Consider the following 15770-nt stretch of genomic DNA (forward strand, 5'->3'; position numbering starts at 1 on the left):
TCTGGGTCGCGTGTCACCTATGCAGCCCTGCCAGGGCCCTGGGCTTCCGTGCGGGGCGAGTCTTCTGGGACGACGGGACCCAGCTGAGCGCATGCAGCATCCCGTCCATGATGGAGCAGCTGTCAACCCCCAAGCCCCCAACGCCCCCTCCCGTCCCCCAGGCTGTTCACCTCCTCCAGCTGGATCTCCCGCTCGTAAAGCAGCCTGCGGACCACGCTGGCCACGGACGCCATCCACGTGAGCATCGCTGTCAGCAGGAAGAAGGAGCCGACGCTGTTCAAGAACCTGTGGGGACAGTGCGGTCAGCACCCAACGCCGCCCCAAGATGCTCGCGATGAGTCCTGCTCCCACGCTTCCTCCCTCTGTCCTTACGGCCCCGGAGTTCGCTCAGGACCGAGACCTGTCTGACCCTGTGCCTGAGGCAGAACCGCTGTCGGGCATCCTGATGTATAGGTGTGCAAACTCACAGAGCACGAGGAAACTTTACAGACACAGAGGACCTCCTCTATGTCTGTAAAGGAGAGAGTCATGAGGGGCCTGGAATCGCATGAACCCGACTCTGGGGTGCCTGGAGCAACCATCCCAGACTCAAGAGAATCTGGACTCTCTGCACACACCTGTTTGAGTGAGACCATTTAGTACAAATTAAAGAGAATAAGAAACTACAGAAGAGAAGTTACAGTACATGGTGTATAACTCAGGCCTTTCCTAATCTGCTCCTGGAAACAAGTCCAAATCAACAAGAGAAGGAAAAACTGCCACTGCAATTCTGACACGTATTTGGGAAGAGATGGCCAAGTATTCGAAAAAGCTGCTAAAAATAATCAAGCTCATATAGGAGTCGCACAAAAAAGTAGATACGAGAGGCGTTAGCAGCAAAACCCCACCCGCTGGAGGTCTAGAATGTGCCATCAAAACTATACTTCTTGGGCTTCCCTGGTGGCGTGGTGGTTGGGAGTCCGCCTGCCGATGCAGGGGACACGGGTTCGTGCCCCGGCCCGGGAGGATCCCGCGTGCTGCGGAGCGGCTGGGCCTGTGAGCCATGGCCACTGAGCCTGTGCGTCCAGAGCCTGTGCTCCGCAATGGGAGAGGCCACAGCAGTGCGAGGCCTGCGTACCACAAAAAAAAAAAAAAAAAAAAAACCTATACTTCTTAAGTAGTCACAAAAGTGATTCTTTCTGTTCCAGAAGGAATATCTCTATGTTCCCGTATCTCCTATGTCTCTGTTATTGGCTGAATGTGTCACCTCCAGATTTGTATATTGAAACCTTAACCCCCCAAAGGGATGGGATCTGGAGGCGGGGCCTTCGGGGGATGATTAGTTGGGATGAGGTGATGAGGATGGGGTCTCAGGACGACGCTGGCGTCCTCAGGAGCAGCAGACGAAGACAGACCAGAGCTGGCACCTTCTCCACCCGTGGAGGACACAGCAGGAAGTCTTCACACCTGAGAAAGGGCCCTCGTTATAAACCAAACCTACTAGCCCCTGGACCTCTGGAACAGTGAGAAATAAATGTCTGTTTTAAAAAAAAAAAAAAAAAAAAAAACTACACTTTCTAAAGCCCAGGGGCACTCTGGAGGCACAGTACAGAGAACAGCAGATGTTAAGTGGGTGTCCACGGCCTGTTAAACTGGGTGGTGTCAGGAGCCACGCCCACCTAGAGAGGGTCTCCAGGGAGACAGAGGAGGAGGGTTATGTGAAGAGTACGTGTATGTGCAGGAAGCACTCGGTCTTCGTGGCCATGGGAGAGAGCCTGTAAGCTCTGGGGGCATTCACACCCCCGGTCCTCACCACCAGCAGGAGCCCCTTGCAAACAACTGGCCAGGAAGACCCGAGTCATTCAAGATGAGTAACAACAACGACAACAGAAATCTCGCACAACAGTCACGCCAGAACTAAAAGTAGGTTGAGAGTCTCAGAATTATTAACAAATGAAGAACACATGCCAAAAAGATGGTGACGTGAAACAGATGAAAATAGCCAACATCTCTGCCACGAGTTTAAAACTATTTGCTAAGGCAATCCCCTATCAAAACACCATACCACAGGAGTGTTACGGTTCAGTGATGAGATGCTGAGGTGGCAGGAAGACACGGAATGTGAGCTGGAAGAGGCTGGAGAGAAACAGAGGGCGGAAGACAGCCGCCAGATGGATAGAGACGGATGAGGAGCACAACAAGGGCAAAGGACGCTGCACACACCCAGTGAGTGCCGTAAAACACACGTGAGCATGTAGCTGAAGGGACAGGAAGAAAGAAGAAGCTTAATAGGATGAAGGGGATTTTGTTGATAAGAAACACAGGGGGGAAGTCGTGCAATTGGATTCCCTTAAGAAAAAAAAAATACTGGAAGAGAATAAATTTGTAATGCTAGAACACACCAAGAGTTTCCATAAAAAAAAAAAAAAAAAAAAAAAGCTTAAGTCTTACACATTGAAAGAACTCATCTTGTGCCTTGGAAAACTGTCCTAGAATGGTCAACAATTAAGTGTATCCTAGTAAATTACTGAATTTTCAAGTTATTAGTGATTTGTCAAAATTACCAAGTCATATAAAAGAGTGAAAATATCAAGGTGGCCTCAGATTTCTTTATATTAACACTGAAAGCCAAAGATAATGGAACTATTTCTACAAGATACTCAAGGAAAGAGTGAGCCCAGGATTTCATGTCCAGCCAAGCTGTCTTTCAAATATAAATGCTGCAAAGAATTTTAAGTATGTAAGAACTCGGGCTAAATTGTCTCATGAGATCTTCTTAAGGAAATTACTAGAAGACAAACCAGCCCACAGAAGGGTGACTGGTAAATCACAGTGAAAGAATAATGGTAAGAAGTGGATTTATTTCCAGTAAAAATAAGACTAAAACAAAAATGAAAAATAAGATGACAAGACAGATTGGAAATGTTTTGTTCCCTGAAATGTAAAAATGATACAACAAACAAAAATTGGAAGGTTGGGGAAATTCTTCAAAGAGGAAGAATGAGTTGGTAAATGCCAAAATCAAAGGCTACTTGTTTAACACTGACAAATGTAGAATATAAGTACAGGCATCTTTAACGTACAAAGGAGGACACCGAGATAATAATGTTAACTAAAATTGCATGATTAAAAAAGAAGAAGTGATGGAAGAAGAGAAATTACATTTTTTTTTATTGGTCATGGTAAAAAAAAAAGAAAGAAAGGGTTGATACTATTTGTACAAAGTTATAACTATAAGGGGACCACTAGAAGAACAGCAGAACATTCCTAAGTAATGGTGTAGGTATAGAAAAACATATTACATAACTAAGACCATATATACATGAAATTCCATTTCATACTGTTAAACAGCTAACCTCCCCTGTGTATGAAGCTATGTGATGCACACAAGAGACACGCCTAAAACAAGACACTTCAGAAAAGTTTAAAATGCGAGGATGGGCAAAGGCATGGCAAGCAAACTGTGAATCCAGAGAGAGAGAAGAAAGAGGGAAAAAGCAGAGGTCATTAAGTTAATTTTATACAAGGTAGAATTACATCCACAAAGCATTAAGGAAGACCCAGAACACAATTATTCACGGCTCTGCACAAAGTGACTCAGCCCCAAAATTTGAAAGGCCAACACCACAGGAAAAAGCAAGGGCATGTCCCAGTAACAGGAGACTACAGTTTATCTATCTTAGCTCAGCACAGATGAAGTGGACACAAATAAGGACAGAGAATTCCTAAACAACAAAGTTAATGTAGATAAATTCTGTACTATAAAAATAGGAAATCAGAAATTTCTTTTCAAGTGCCCATAAATCATTCACAAAAGTAGATTATATAATAGTTGACAGAGAAATGCCATAAATTCAAAAAGTGGAAATGATAAACACAGTATTTTCTGATGGCAACGTAAAAATTAGGATTTATTAGCAGTATTTGGTAACTTAGGGTATGATGCAATTTTCGGATTTTGTCCATCTGATTTTTAAAATGCTATCGCAGACTAGTTTTAATTTGAATTTTTCTTACTATAAGTAAGCTGAGTAACTTCACATGCTTAAAATTCCCGAGAATTTCCACTTGGGAATTAAAAGAAATTTAAACAGCTCTTGGGTCAAGAAGACAGTAGAAACCCATATTGCAAGTGTCTAGAAAACTATGAACTTTTAGTTGTATATCAGATCCATGGGACATAGTTGAAATAATGATTGAAAAGAAAAGTCATCACCTTAGGTCACTACACAAATTAAAGAAAAAAACGCTAAAAATAATGTATCAAACATGTGTCTCAGGTATCAGAGAAACGGCATAACACATGGAAGGTATATAAAAGTAAGGAAGTAATAAAAATAAAGACAGAAATAACAAGTAAGTTAGAAAAGACAAAAAAAGAGAACTGATAAATAAAGTCCATGTGTGGTCCTTTGAAAAAAGTATCAACAGAACAAGAAAATAATGAAACTATGTGTGCACCAAGTGAATTTTTAAAATGCAGAAGGGGGAAGCATGTTGAAGGCAGACTAACCACAGAAAGAGGGGGTGAGGGAGAGGGAGAGGAACACGAGTGCCCTGCTCGACCTCAAGTCCTCCCTCGGACCTTAGGGAAGAGACTGGTGTCTGATGTGGACGCGTGTGCCCCCCCACCAACTTCCCAACTGGGCGGCGAGAGGTCCTGTGACTCCCATCCCTGGGGAATCCCACAGGGGATGGTGACTGCGGTTCTCCGGGCTCATACGGTCCTGGTAACCCCTGGTCTGCAAGCTCCCAGAAGGCAAAGACGACACCTTTTTCACCACCAAGTATGACAGTCCCGTGCATACATGACACATAGCAAATGCTCCATAAATGGCTTCAAATGAAAAAACGGCACAAAAACGTTCTCTCTTAGCAAGATGTCATGAGTTCAAGGTCACGGGAGGGAAAAATAGTCCCCAAACAAACAAAAAAAACCAACTGATGCTTTAGAAGAGGGTATGAAGTATGACTTTTTTCTCTACTTTCTCAACTTTTGATAACCATTTGTTTATAAAACTAACAGTGAAAGGAGAAACATATTAAATCCAGGATGTCTAAGTGACCTCAGGAACAGGACTGTCTGTCACCTCCCTATAATCAGGACAGCATGAATCAAACAAATATGCTCCAGATTCTTCCGTGTATTTATCCTTACTCTGGAACCCAGACAAAAGCCTGTCAATAAACTTGGAAATTAGGAAATCCAACATTCTCCTTTGTTTAAAAACCTTTTTGACCTGACCTGACCTTCATAAACATTTCGTTGTCTCCACCTCTTTTTCTGAAGGTGGCAAATCCCTGACTTGCATTTTAATAACTCTTATTAACACTGTTCCTCGGTGGCTTGTCTCTATTAGCAACGTCAGACAGAAAAGGATGAGACTGTTGGATCAAAATCCCATATATAGGGACAGCCACGTGGAGAAATCAGCTTCTTTTTTTTTTAACATCTTTATTGGAGTATAATTGCTTTACAATGGTGTGCTAGTTTCTGCATTATAACAAAGTGAATCAGTTATACATATACATATGTCCCCATATGTCTTCCCTCTTGCATCTCCCTCCCTCCCACCCTCCCTATCCCACCCCTCTAGGTGGTCACAAAGCCCAGAGCTGATCTCCCTGTGCTATGCGGCTGCTTCCCACTAGCTATCTGTTTTACATTTGGTAGGGTATATATGTCCATGCCACTCTCTCACTTCCTCCCAGCTTACCCTTCCCCCTCCCCGTGTCCTCAAGTCCATTCATTACATCTGTGTCTTTATTCCTGTGCTGCCCCTAGGTTCCTCAGAACTATTTTACCCAGCAATCCCACTACCTGGCATATACCCTGAGAAAACCATAATTCAAAAAGAGTCATGTACCACAATGTTCATTGCAGCTCTATTTACAATAGCCAGGACATGGAAGCAACCTAAGTGTCCATCAACAGATGAATGGATAAAGATGCGTCACATGTATACAATGGAATATTACTCAGCCATAAAAAGGAATGAAATTGAGTTATTTGTAGTGAGGTGGGTGGACCTAGAGTCTGTCATACAGAGTGAAGTAAGTCAGAAAGAGAAAAACAAATACCGTATGCTAACACATACATATGGAATCTAAAAAAAAAAATGGCTCAGCTTTTGTTTTTGTCTCTTGAGATGCATGACTCCGGTGCCAGTGCAGGGTGGTGGCCAACCCCCAGCCCCTCCCCACGTCACCCAGGCTCTGCCTCCTGCCCTTCTCCCTCCATCCACCCCCCACCCCCAGGACCCTGATCCCAGGCCCAGGACAATGTGGGTGCAGTGTACTGCTGAGAAGGACCGAAGATTTCTCCCCACCCCGAACCTCGGGCCAGCGGGCTGTTGCAGGTCCTGTGTCTCCACCGCCCTCCCCGGCACGAGAAGTGGTGAACCAGGGACCTTCAGGCTCGCATCTGGGCTGTGTCCTCCCACCAGCCTGTGCCGGAGTCACGCACAGAAGAGTGCGGCCCCCCAGCCTAGGGCAGGGTCTGCTGCCATACTCCTCTTGCCCAGTCCTGTTTGCTGACCCGTTTGGGAAAGTCAGGGAGGAGGGGGCTCGTGAATGCACCGCTCTCTGAACACAGCACCGCCCGAAACATTGCCTGGGTCTCGGCTCCGAAGCATCTTACACGGAAGGACGTCCCAACGGTGAGCGCTGCCCCAAGTCCCTTCGTCTGAGCTTCCCCTCACTCTCACCCCAAGAGTGTCAGAGCTACAGTCACCCGCTGAATCACCCAATTCAACTCGTGAGTGTTCTAGGATGACCCCACCTATGAGGTCACCCTTCCCAGGCCTCTGGGAATCCCTCCATCCCTGCATGTGGGTGGCACAGGCCCAAACTGTAAGGATTTGGGCTGAAGAGGAAATAAGCTTCCTCTGATTCCCTAGTTCAGGTGGGAGGAATCCCCCGTGAATATGATTCGTCAAATTTATTCTGAAGGGTGTCTGAAGCTACAGATGCCTGGTGTCAAATCTAACTGACCACATTATTTCCACAATTGTTCTTCTATCATCTGGATGGCTCAGCCTTAGGAAATTAAAAAGGAGAATGGATCGTCCCCAAATGCTCTTTGGTGGAATGGCTATACAAAAGCTCCAGGATTTTTCTCCACCTGGTTTCCAAACACAGGGCCTCTCCCACTGTTGGGGGTCCTCAGGAGCTCGGTCCCACCAGGTACTCACAGCTGGCTGGTGTGACACGGGTACACAGGATGGCCTGTACCTGCACGGCCGGGTTCAGGGCCTCCTGCCCCATCTGCACTGAGATGATAGCTCTTTCGATCATGTCTTGCAATGGGACAAAGATGTAGTTATACTTGAACCCATCGGCTGGGAGGCTCTGAGGGTGGAACTTCCAGAAAGGGTTTTTCACCAGATCTGTCCTCATGCTGTACAAAATGCTGGTCCAGATGCCGTACGTAACCTGGAGAGGCAGCTGGAGAGATTCTGATCTGAGGTTCTTACCCACTAAGGAACTGTTAAAAATGATACCTAAAGGACAAACAAGGAGTCGGCACAACCTAGGAGCAGCTCACACCACATCAGCATGGGTCTGAGTGGATGCCCCAGGACACAGCTCAGCGCCCCCATTGAGAAGGGGCCGCGCCCCAGGGAGGGGAGGCTGATTTTCTGTGTGACACAAGCCCTCGGCGGCGAGGTAGCACTAAGGCCTCCCAATTCCCAACTCCCTCCTAAAGTTAAAAGTCCTCTTTTGGGGCTTCCCTGGTGGCGCAGTGGTTGAGAGTCCGCCTGCCGATGCAGGGGACACGGGTTCGTGCCCCGGTCCGGGAAGATCCCACATGCCGCAGAGCGGCTAGGCCCGTGAGCCATGGCCGCTGAGCCTGCGCGTCCGGAGCCTGTGCTCCGCAACGGGAGAGGCCACAACAGTGAGAGGCCCGCGTACCACAAAAAAAAAAAAAAAAAAATCCTCTTTTTATTTTAACAAAACCACACGGTGGTGTCATTAATACAAAGAAGTTACTTGTTTTGCATTTTTGCAGGACTTGAAAAATTACATGAGGCTGCACAAATAATAGGATTTCCTTGTCTGTGATTACAGATGTCCCTAGGAACCGATGTTTTTGGATTCTGTGTTCTGCCACAGGAATTCTTTGCATTTCACATACAAAGCCGCTTGTGGGCTGAATTCTGCCCTCCCAAAATTCATAAGTTGAAGTCCTCACCCCTAGCACTTCACAATGTGACCTTATTGGGAGATTGAGTCTTTACAGAGGTGACCAACTGAAAATGAGGTCACGGGATGTGCTCTAATCCAGCATGACTGGTGTACTTAGAAGACGGGGAAGTGCAGACACAGACACGCACAGAGGGAAGATGAGGGAGCAGACAGCCGTCCATATGTTGAGGACAGAGGCCTCGGGGGGAGCCAGGCCTGCCCACGCCTGGACTCCAGAATTATGAGAAAAGAAATTTACGCTGTTTAAGCCACCTAGTCTGCAATTCTTTGTCACAGCAGCCTTAGCAAACTAATACAAAGCCAAATAAAAACGATTCACTGTTTATTCAAAAGGAATATGAGAATACATCATATTTACGTTGAATAAGTGGACAACTGATCAACAGACTTAAACTGGCCACTGTCTCTTCTCCCCTGACCCTAAGACATCTAAATATACCTGATAAAAATAAAAGGGATGGAAGAAATCAGAGTACAGCTTTAATCAAGAAAAATATAACCTATCACGTGAGATTTAACCATAAACTGGTAAACTAGTCCCGTAAACTGGTAAACATGGATGGAGGAAATAGCACTGGGCCTCGGATGACGTACGAGGCCCATCTTTTCACCAACTCAAGGGGACCAGTTCTGCTTTGTTCATTTTACCCAGAAAGCACTGTTTTCTGTCGGAGCCATGGTAAGACACGTTTGGGGAGAAATATGCAAATATTGCCTTTATGAGCATGTGTGTTCACTGAATACTTACTGGCCAAGAAGCTGTTCTTCTGCATGAGGGCCTTTGAGGTCGCCTCCAGGGAGGTGGTGAAGGTCAGGCCCTGGAAGAGGGTCAGCAGGACACAGAAGGTCAGGTTGGCCAGGATGCGGCCCAGGGAGTGGAGGTGTCCAGCGCCCATGCGGTTCAGCATCTGGCCCAGCTTCCCTCCTGAGGACATGGAAACGAGCACAGCACGTATCGTTCCCAAGGCAGGGACTGTGCAAAGAAATTCCTTCATGAGAAAATTTATTCAGAAGAGTCAAATTCCATTCCACGCAACTTATTTGCTGAGTGCAAACTCCACCTTTTCTATATGGTCCCTGTGATGCTGATACTTACATGTAAATGGAAAGAAAATGGTTACATCATAGAGGGTGCGGTTGCAGCCTACAGCTCAGTCAACGGCGGGAGCCGGAAAGAGTGAAGAACAGAGGGAAGGACGTGTGAGAGACACGGCCGCAGTAACCCAGCTCCAAGCAGAGAGGGTGGCCCTGTCCCCCTCAGTACCTGCCCACTGGGCGGCAGCGGCAGCAAAGGGGACAAGATCCAGCTTTGCCCCCATAGCAGCTCTCCTGTGATCCCATGTTTACCCTGGAAAGTTATCTTATCCGTCAATATTTGTTTCTTCATCTGCAGTGTGAAGAAAGCAGAATCCCCTACGGGATTGTCCTAAGGATTAAGCCAAGTACCTCTTGTGTGTAAGTGCTTACTGAGGGCATCCTGTTGTCATGGTTACAGCTGCTGAAGAGGAAAGCTAGGCGCCAGCCAGTTATCCTAATTTAATTCCTCCCGATGAAACCAAGCTCACCAACTAGAAAATAGGAGACCAAAACGTGCATTCCATGCTCTGAGGGGCTCTGAGTTGTTTGGGATTTTCGTTTTCTTGTTTTTGATAGAGAATTGGAAAGTGTTCAGTTTTACAGGATGGGGCAAACCGGGAGCATTTCTATATTGTGATCATTTGTCGTTTGAATGTGTGCTCTACAGGCTCACCCAGTAAGTTTGCTGACGACTTCACTGTGTTAATTCCCGAGGCTTCATGGAATAAGGAGCGACCTGGCCTCCGCAGAGTGTGGCTTTAACTGTGTTCCAGGAACAGAACCAAAGCTGCTTAAATAAGGCTTTGCATAGCTGAACCGTTCATATAATTGAATGACTATATCCGTGCGTGTGTATGTGTGTGTGCGTGTGCATGTGCGTGCACATGTGTAATGTCAGGAATTAGAAAAGCAGCTCCACACAAAAGCTCCATGGGCTTTAGCAGCCCTTGCAGAGGTCCTTCCCCAAGAAGAAGGCAGCAGCAGCTGTTGGGTAAGAGCTCTCGCTCGGTGGAGTGACTGTAACACAAGTAGTTGCTCAAGTCTCCACCACATGTGCTCTGACTCTGGCCTCCTCCGTGCCCCTCCCCGACCCGACGGGGGTGCTGGGGTGGGGGGGGCACCTCCACAGGAAAGGATGGAAAATGGGACAGGGACGTAAAGGCCCATCATGAGAGGACTAGACCAGGCCGCTTCTCTCTCCTATGTCCCCATCACACATAAGAGGTAGTTAAAGACGGGCCGAGAGGAAACACACAGGTCTGTGGAGCAGAAGGTGTGGGAAGGCCCCAGCTGGCAAGGGCAGCAAGAATCGGAGGCTCACACATGCACAGGGTATAAGACTCTGCAAGGATTTCAGCCGAGCTCTGGCCATGAGAAGCTGCGCATTGTCCCCATTTGACATCTACAGCTGATGACCTCAGACACGCTGGCCAACTAGGGGGGTTCAGATCCCCTGTTTCTAGCCCTAAGGATGATGTCCAACAATTGCCTCCATCCTATTGCTTTCATCTCTTCTAAATGAGGGACTGCTTCCCGACATTTGGGGCCAGAGCTATCTGTGAGGGGAGGCTGTCCTGTGCATCACAGGATGTTTAGGGACATTCCTGGCTGGGAGCATCTCACCAGCTGTGACAACAAGAAACGGCTGCAGACCCTGCCTAATGCCCCAGGGGACAAACCCCCCTCAGCTGAGAAAACAGAGTCCCACAAGCTCCCCACACAGGAAAAGCATCCTATCAGGCTTCAGAGCCTCTTTCTTTTTTTTGTTTGTTTTTTGTTTTTTTGCGGTACACGGGCCTCTCACTGTTGTGGCCTCTCCCGTTGCGGAGCACAGGCTCCGGACGTGCAGGCTCAGCGGCCATGGCTCACGGGCCCAGCCGCTCCGCGGCATGTGGGATCTTCCCGGACCGGGGCACGAACCCGTGTCCCCTGCATCGGCAGGCAGACTCTCAACCACTGGGCCACCAGGGAAGCCCAGAGCCTCATTCTTAACCTCAACAGACAGCTAAGGAAACTCTCCAACATGGAAGAGAGAACTCAAAATAAATGAATAGAGCTAGACCTTCAAGATGACAGAATATAAGACGTGGAGATCACCTTCCTCCCCACAGATACACCAGAAATACATCCACACGTGGAACAACCCCTACAGAACACCTACTGAACGCTGGCAGAAGACCTCAGACCTCCCAAAAGGCAAGAAACTCCCCACGTACCTGGGTAGGGCAAAAGAAAACAGAATAAACAGAGACAAAAGGATAGGGACGGGACCTGCACCAGTGGGAGGGAGCCGTGAAGGAGGAAAGGTTTCCACACACTACAAGCCCCTTCGCGTGCGGAGACTGCGGGTGGTGGAGGGGGGAAGCTTCGGAGCCGCGGAGGAGAGCACAGCCACAGGGGTGCGGAGGGCAAAGCAGAGAGATTCCCGCACAGAGGATCGGTGCCGACCGCCACTCACCAGCCCGAGAGGCTTGTCTGCTCACCCAACGGGGGTGGTTGGGGGGGGCAGGGGCAGGGAGCTGAGGCTCGGGCTTCGGTCAGAGCGCAGGGAGAGGACTGGGGTTGGCGGCGTGAACACAGCCTTCAGGGGGTTAGTGCGCCACGGCTGGCCGGGAGGGAGTCCAGGAAAAGTCTGGAGCTGCCGAAAAAACAAGAGACTTTTTCTTGCCTCTTTGTTTCCTGGTGCGCGAGGAGAGGGGATTAAGAGCGCTGCTTAAAGGCGGATGGACCTAGAGTCTGTCCTACAGAGTGAAGTAAGTCAGAAAGAGAAAAACAAATACTGTATGCTAACACATATATACGGAATTTTAAAAAAATATATGGTTCTGAAGAACCTAGGCACAGGACAGGAATAAAGATGCAGACGTAGAGAATGGACTTGAGGACATGGGGAGGGAGAAGGGTAAGCTGGGGAGAGGTGAAAGAGTAGCATGGACATATATACACTACCAAATGTAAAACAGATAGCTAGTGGGAAGCAGCCGCATAGCACAGGGAGATCAGCTCCGTGCTTTGTGACCACCTAGAGGGGTGGGATAGGGAGGGTGGGAGGGAGACGCAAGAGGGAAGAGATATGGGAACATATGTATATGTATAACTGATTCACTTTGTTATAAAGCAGAAACTAACACTCCATTGTAAAGCAATTATACGCCAATAAAGATGTTTTAAAAAATAAAAATAAAAAACGAATAACAAAAAACAGAAACAGCGATCAAAAAATGAACCTAAAGGTAGAAATGAGAGTTTTTTTTAATACAGGTGAGAAATTCAAAGAAATGACAGGAAAATACCCGATACGTGAAGGAAGACTATCTGCAGACTTAAAAGATCAATTATTAAAGTCAGAATGATGGACAACTTGCTGAAGACAAACAACTAGAAATTACGGATGAATTTTTTAAATCTGTGTGAAAGCTTCCAACAGCTACCAAGCCCGCAAGGACTTGACGGTCTGAGGCCCTCAGGAGAGGGCACAGGAGTCTGGTACGTGGGCTCCTAAGGATGGAGAACCTGAGCCTCCAGGGTCCTGTGGGGCCTGAGTTCAGGGATTCGGGGGTGAGGGCCTAGGAAACACCCCAGTTTTAGCTGAGACCCTTCCTCACCCTGACAGGACTACAGCAGCAGAGGAAAAACTCCCAGTAAGACTGAACCTCCATCAATCAACTCACCTCTGATTAGATTCAAGGACATGGTCCCAGCCTAGCTCTCTTCAGGGAGCAGAAAAACAGCATCAAGAGGAAAACAGCACCACTAAGAAAGAAAAATTTATTTCTACAATTTTCATACACAACGTCTGGTAGTCAATGAAAATATGATTAGTATTTCTGGATTATTAAATATGATTAATATTGTAGTTAAAAATATGCACATCAAAAATCTTTGAACACAATTACCAAAAGTTAGATGAAAATAGGGAGAATTTCAGCAGAGAACTGAAAACTATTTTTAAAAAGAATCGAATTATAAGCTTAGATTGGGAAATGTGATAACTGAAATGAAAAACTCTCAGCTGAGGAGAGAATTAGTGGATTTTTAAAAAGGTAAGAAAAAAATATGTCAAACTGAAGCATAGAGAGAAAGGAAAAGATGGGAAAACAAGAGAATAGGATATAACGAGCATATGGACATGGAAATTTTTTCGTGTTTAATTGGAGTTTCAGGGGAGAACAGAAAAAGAACTGATCAGAAGTAATATTTTAAGAGATAATGACCAAGACTTTCCCAAAATGTAAGATATCAAGACACTGATTCAAGAAGTGCTGGAAAACCAAAGCAGGAAACTCGTGATGGAAAACACACCTCAGTAAGTCAGAGTGAGATGCTGTGGGGAGAAAAAAGAAAATTTTTAAATACAGACAGAAGAAAATATAAATATCTCATGTTCTTAGTAGAAAATAAAATACAGCCTCAAAACAACTAAAGCCTCAACTGACAGAATTAAAGAGAAATAGACAAATCCACAATCAAAATAGGAAATAAAAACACACACTTCTAATAACTGATAGAACAGGCACACAAAAATCAGCAAGGATACAGAGGAGATGCACCCTCCAACCTAGAACCACTACACGCAGGATGCAAAGCTGACCATGTGGGAGCGTTAACAAATTTCAAACAAATGAAAACATACTGACTGTACATTCTCTGACCACTGCAACCTAAAGATAGAAGTCAGTAACACAAAGATAAACGGAAAATCCCAAATATTTCTAAATTAAGCTATAAACTTTCAAATAATTAGAGAATCAAAAGAATTATACTTCACTGAATGATAATGAAAACAGAACATATGAAAACCTGTGAGATGCAGTTAAGGCAATGCTCAGAGGGAAAAGAAGGGTCGTGAATACACACAAGTATAAATATAAACACGTGAGAAAAGAAGAAAAGGTAGAAATCAATCATCTAAGGATCTATCTCAAGAACTTACCAAAAAAAGAGCAGAGGGAGGTGACAAACCAAAGAAACTAAAAGGCAAGAACCAATAAAGAAAAAAGCAGAAATCAATGAAATAGACAGCAAACATAAAAAAGAAACAACAAAGCCAAATATTCGTTTTTTTGAAAAGACTAATAAAATTGATAATTCTCTGACCAAAAAAGGGAAGAGACAGAAAACACAAATTAAAGTTATCAAGAATGAAATACGGAATGTTTTTCACATATCCTTCAGATATAAAAGTGAATCTACTGGGCTTCCCTGGTGGCTCAGTGGTTGAGAGTCTGCCTGCCGATGCAGGGGACACGGGTTTGTGCCCCGGTCTGGGACGATCCCACGTGCCGTGGAGCGGCTGGGCCCATGAGCCATGGCCGCTGGGCCTGCATGTCCAGAGCCTGTGCTCCACAATGGGAGAGGCCACAGCAGTGAGAGGCCCGCGTACCGCAAAAAAAAAAAAAAAAAAGTGAATTTACTGAGTAAAATTACTCAGGAAAATTTCCTCTCACGCACCCTTTTCCATGATAATTCTGAATATGAAGCAAGAAAACATGGTAATAAAGCAAAAATGGGAGGATGGAGAAGGTAGGAAACGTAGCCTCCAGTGTGGGAGAAGAGACGGACACAGAGGTAGGCCGGCCCAGTGGGGGGGGGCCTGGCTGGGTGTCTGCATGAACAAAAGGACCCCAAGTCAAGGGGACATGTTGGCAAACTGTGGGTAGGGGCAGGTGAATGGACAGCAAATGTTACACATGAGAACAAAGTAATACGAACCTCTGGGGAAGGGGGACCCTGGGAAAAGGAAATTTCATTCTATGTACCACGTGGCTCTGCATTGGGCGACATTTATCCAGTCCTAACGCTTCACGACGTAACTAAAATGGACACGTAACCATCATGGGGCGGGGAAAATGACCTGGGGAAATCAATGATTATTCCTAAAATGAATAGATCGAGAAACACTAGTGTAAGCACAGTCTTTAAAGATGTAGCAACCAATCCAGAAGAAACAGTTACACAAGTTTAATGCAGTTCACACTAGGGACCCTCAGTAACAGAGCCAATTTCTATGAACAGGTTACAAAGTGATATGGAGAGTATGACCATTTTTACAAAAATACATGCACCTAAGTTCATATAAGCCATATAATTACTTCTGAAAAATTACTCCAAGGCTTCTACAATGACTATCTCTGAGGATGAGATTATGGGTAGATTGTTTTTCTGGTTTATTTGTATTTTCTATCGCTTCCACAACAGACAATTACTTCTGTAATAAGCAAAAAGTTATTTTTTAGAAGTTAAATAATCAAGAAAGACAAAAGTATGATTGGGTAAACATTCCCAGGAACTGCATTAATATTCCTTCAAATAGTCATTCTGCCCCGGTCTCCAGTGACTAGGAACAGGCAATTTCAGAAGGACGCCCAGAGTAAGGTGAGTTAACTCTTTAACCAGGCAGTTACAAAAGGATATGTGCATCTAGAGGGTGCCCAAGCCCCCCGCACACCTGCACCGTGGACAGGCCTGTGTTCACACCTGGCCTGTTCCCAGAGGGCTGTGCAGAG

At 46.0% G+C, this 15770-nt stretch overlaps 1 protein-coding gene across 1 annotated transcript in view; it reads right to left on the reverse strand.

Moving 5' to 3' along the window:
- ABCA13 (ATP binding cassette subfamily A member 13) overlaps positions 1-15770 on the reverse strand; it is a 252433-nt gene that overhangs the window by 185762 nt on the left and 50901 nt on the right. The window contains 4 exon segments of the mRNA XM_060108829.1: positions 171-285; positions 7173-7201; positions 7204-7481; positions 8936-9112. Coding sequence (XP_059964812.1) covers positions 171-285; positions 7173-7201; positions 7204-7481; positions 8936-9112 — 599 coding nt within the window.

This window comes from Mesoplodon densirostris, chromosome 9 (assembly GCF_025265405.1).
Source record: "Mesoplodon densirostris isolate mMesDen1 chromosome 9, mMesDen1 primary haplotype, whole genome shotgun sequence".
Lineage (NCBI taxonomy): Eukaryota > Metazoa > Chordata > Mammalia > Artiodactyla > Ziphiidae > Mesoplodon > Mesoplodon densirostris.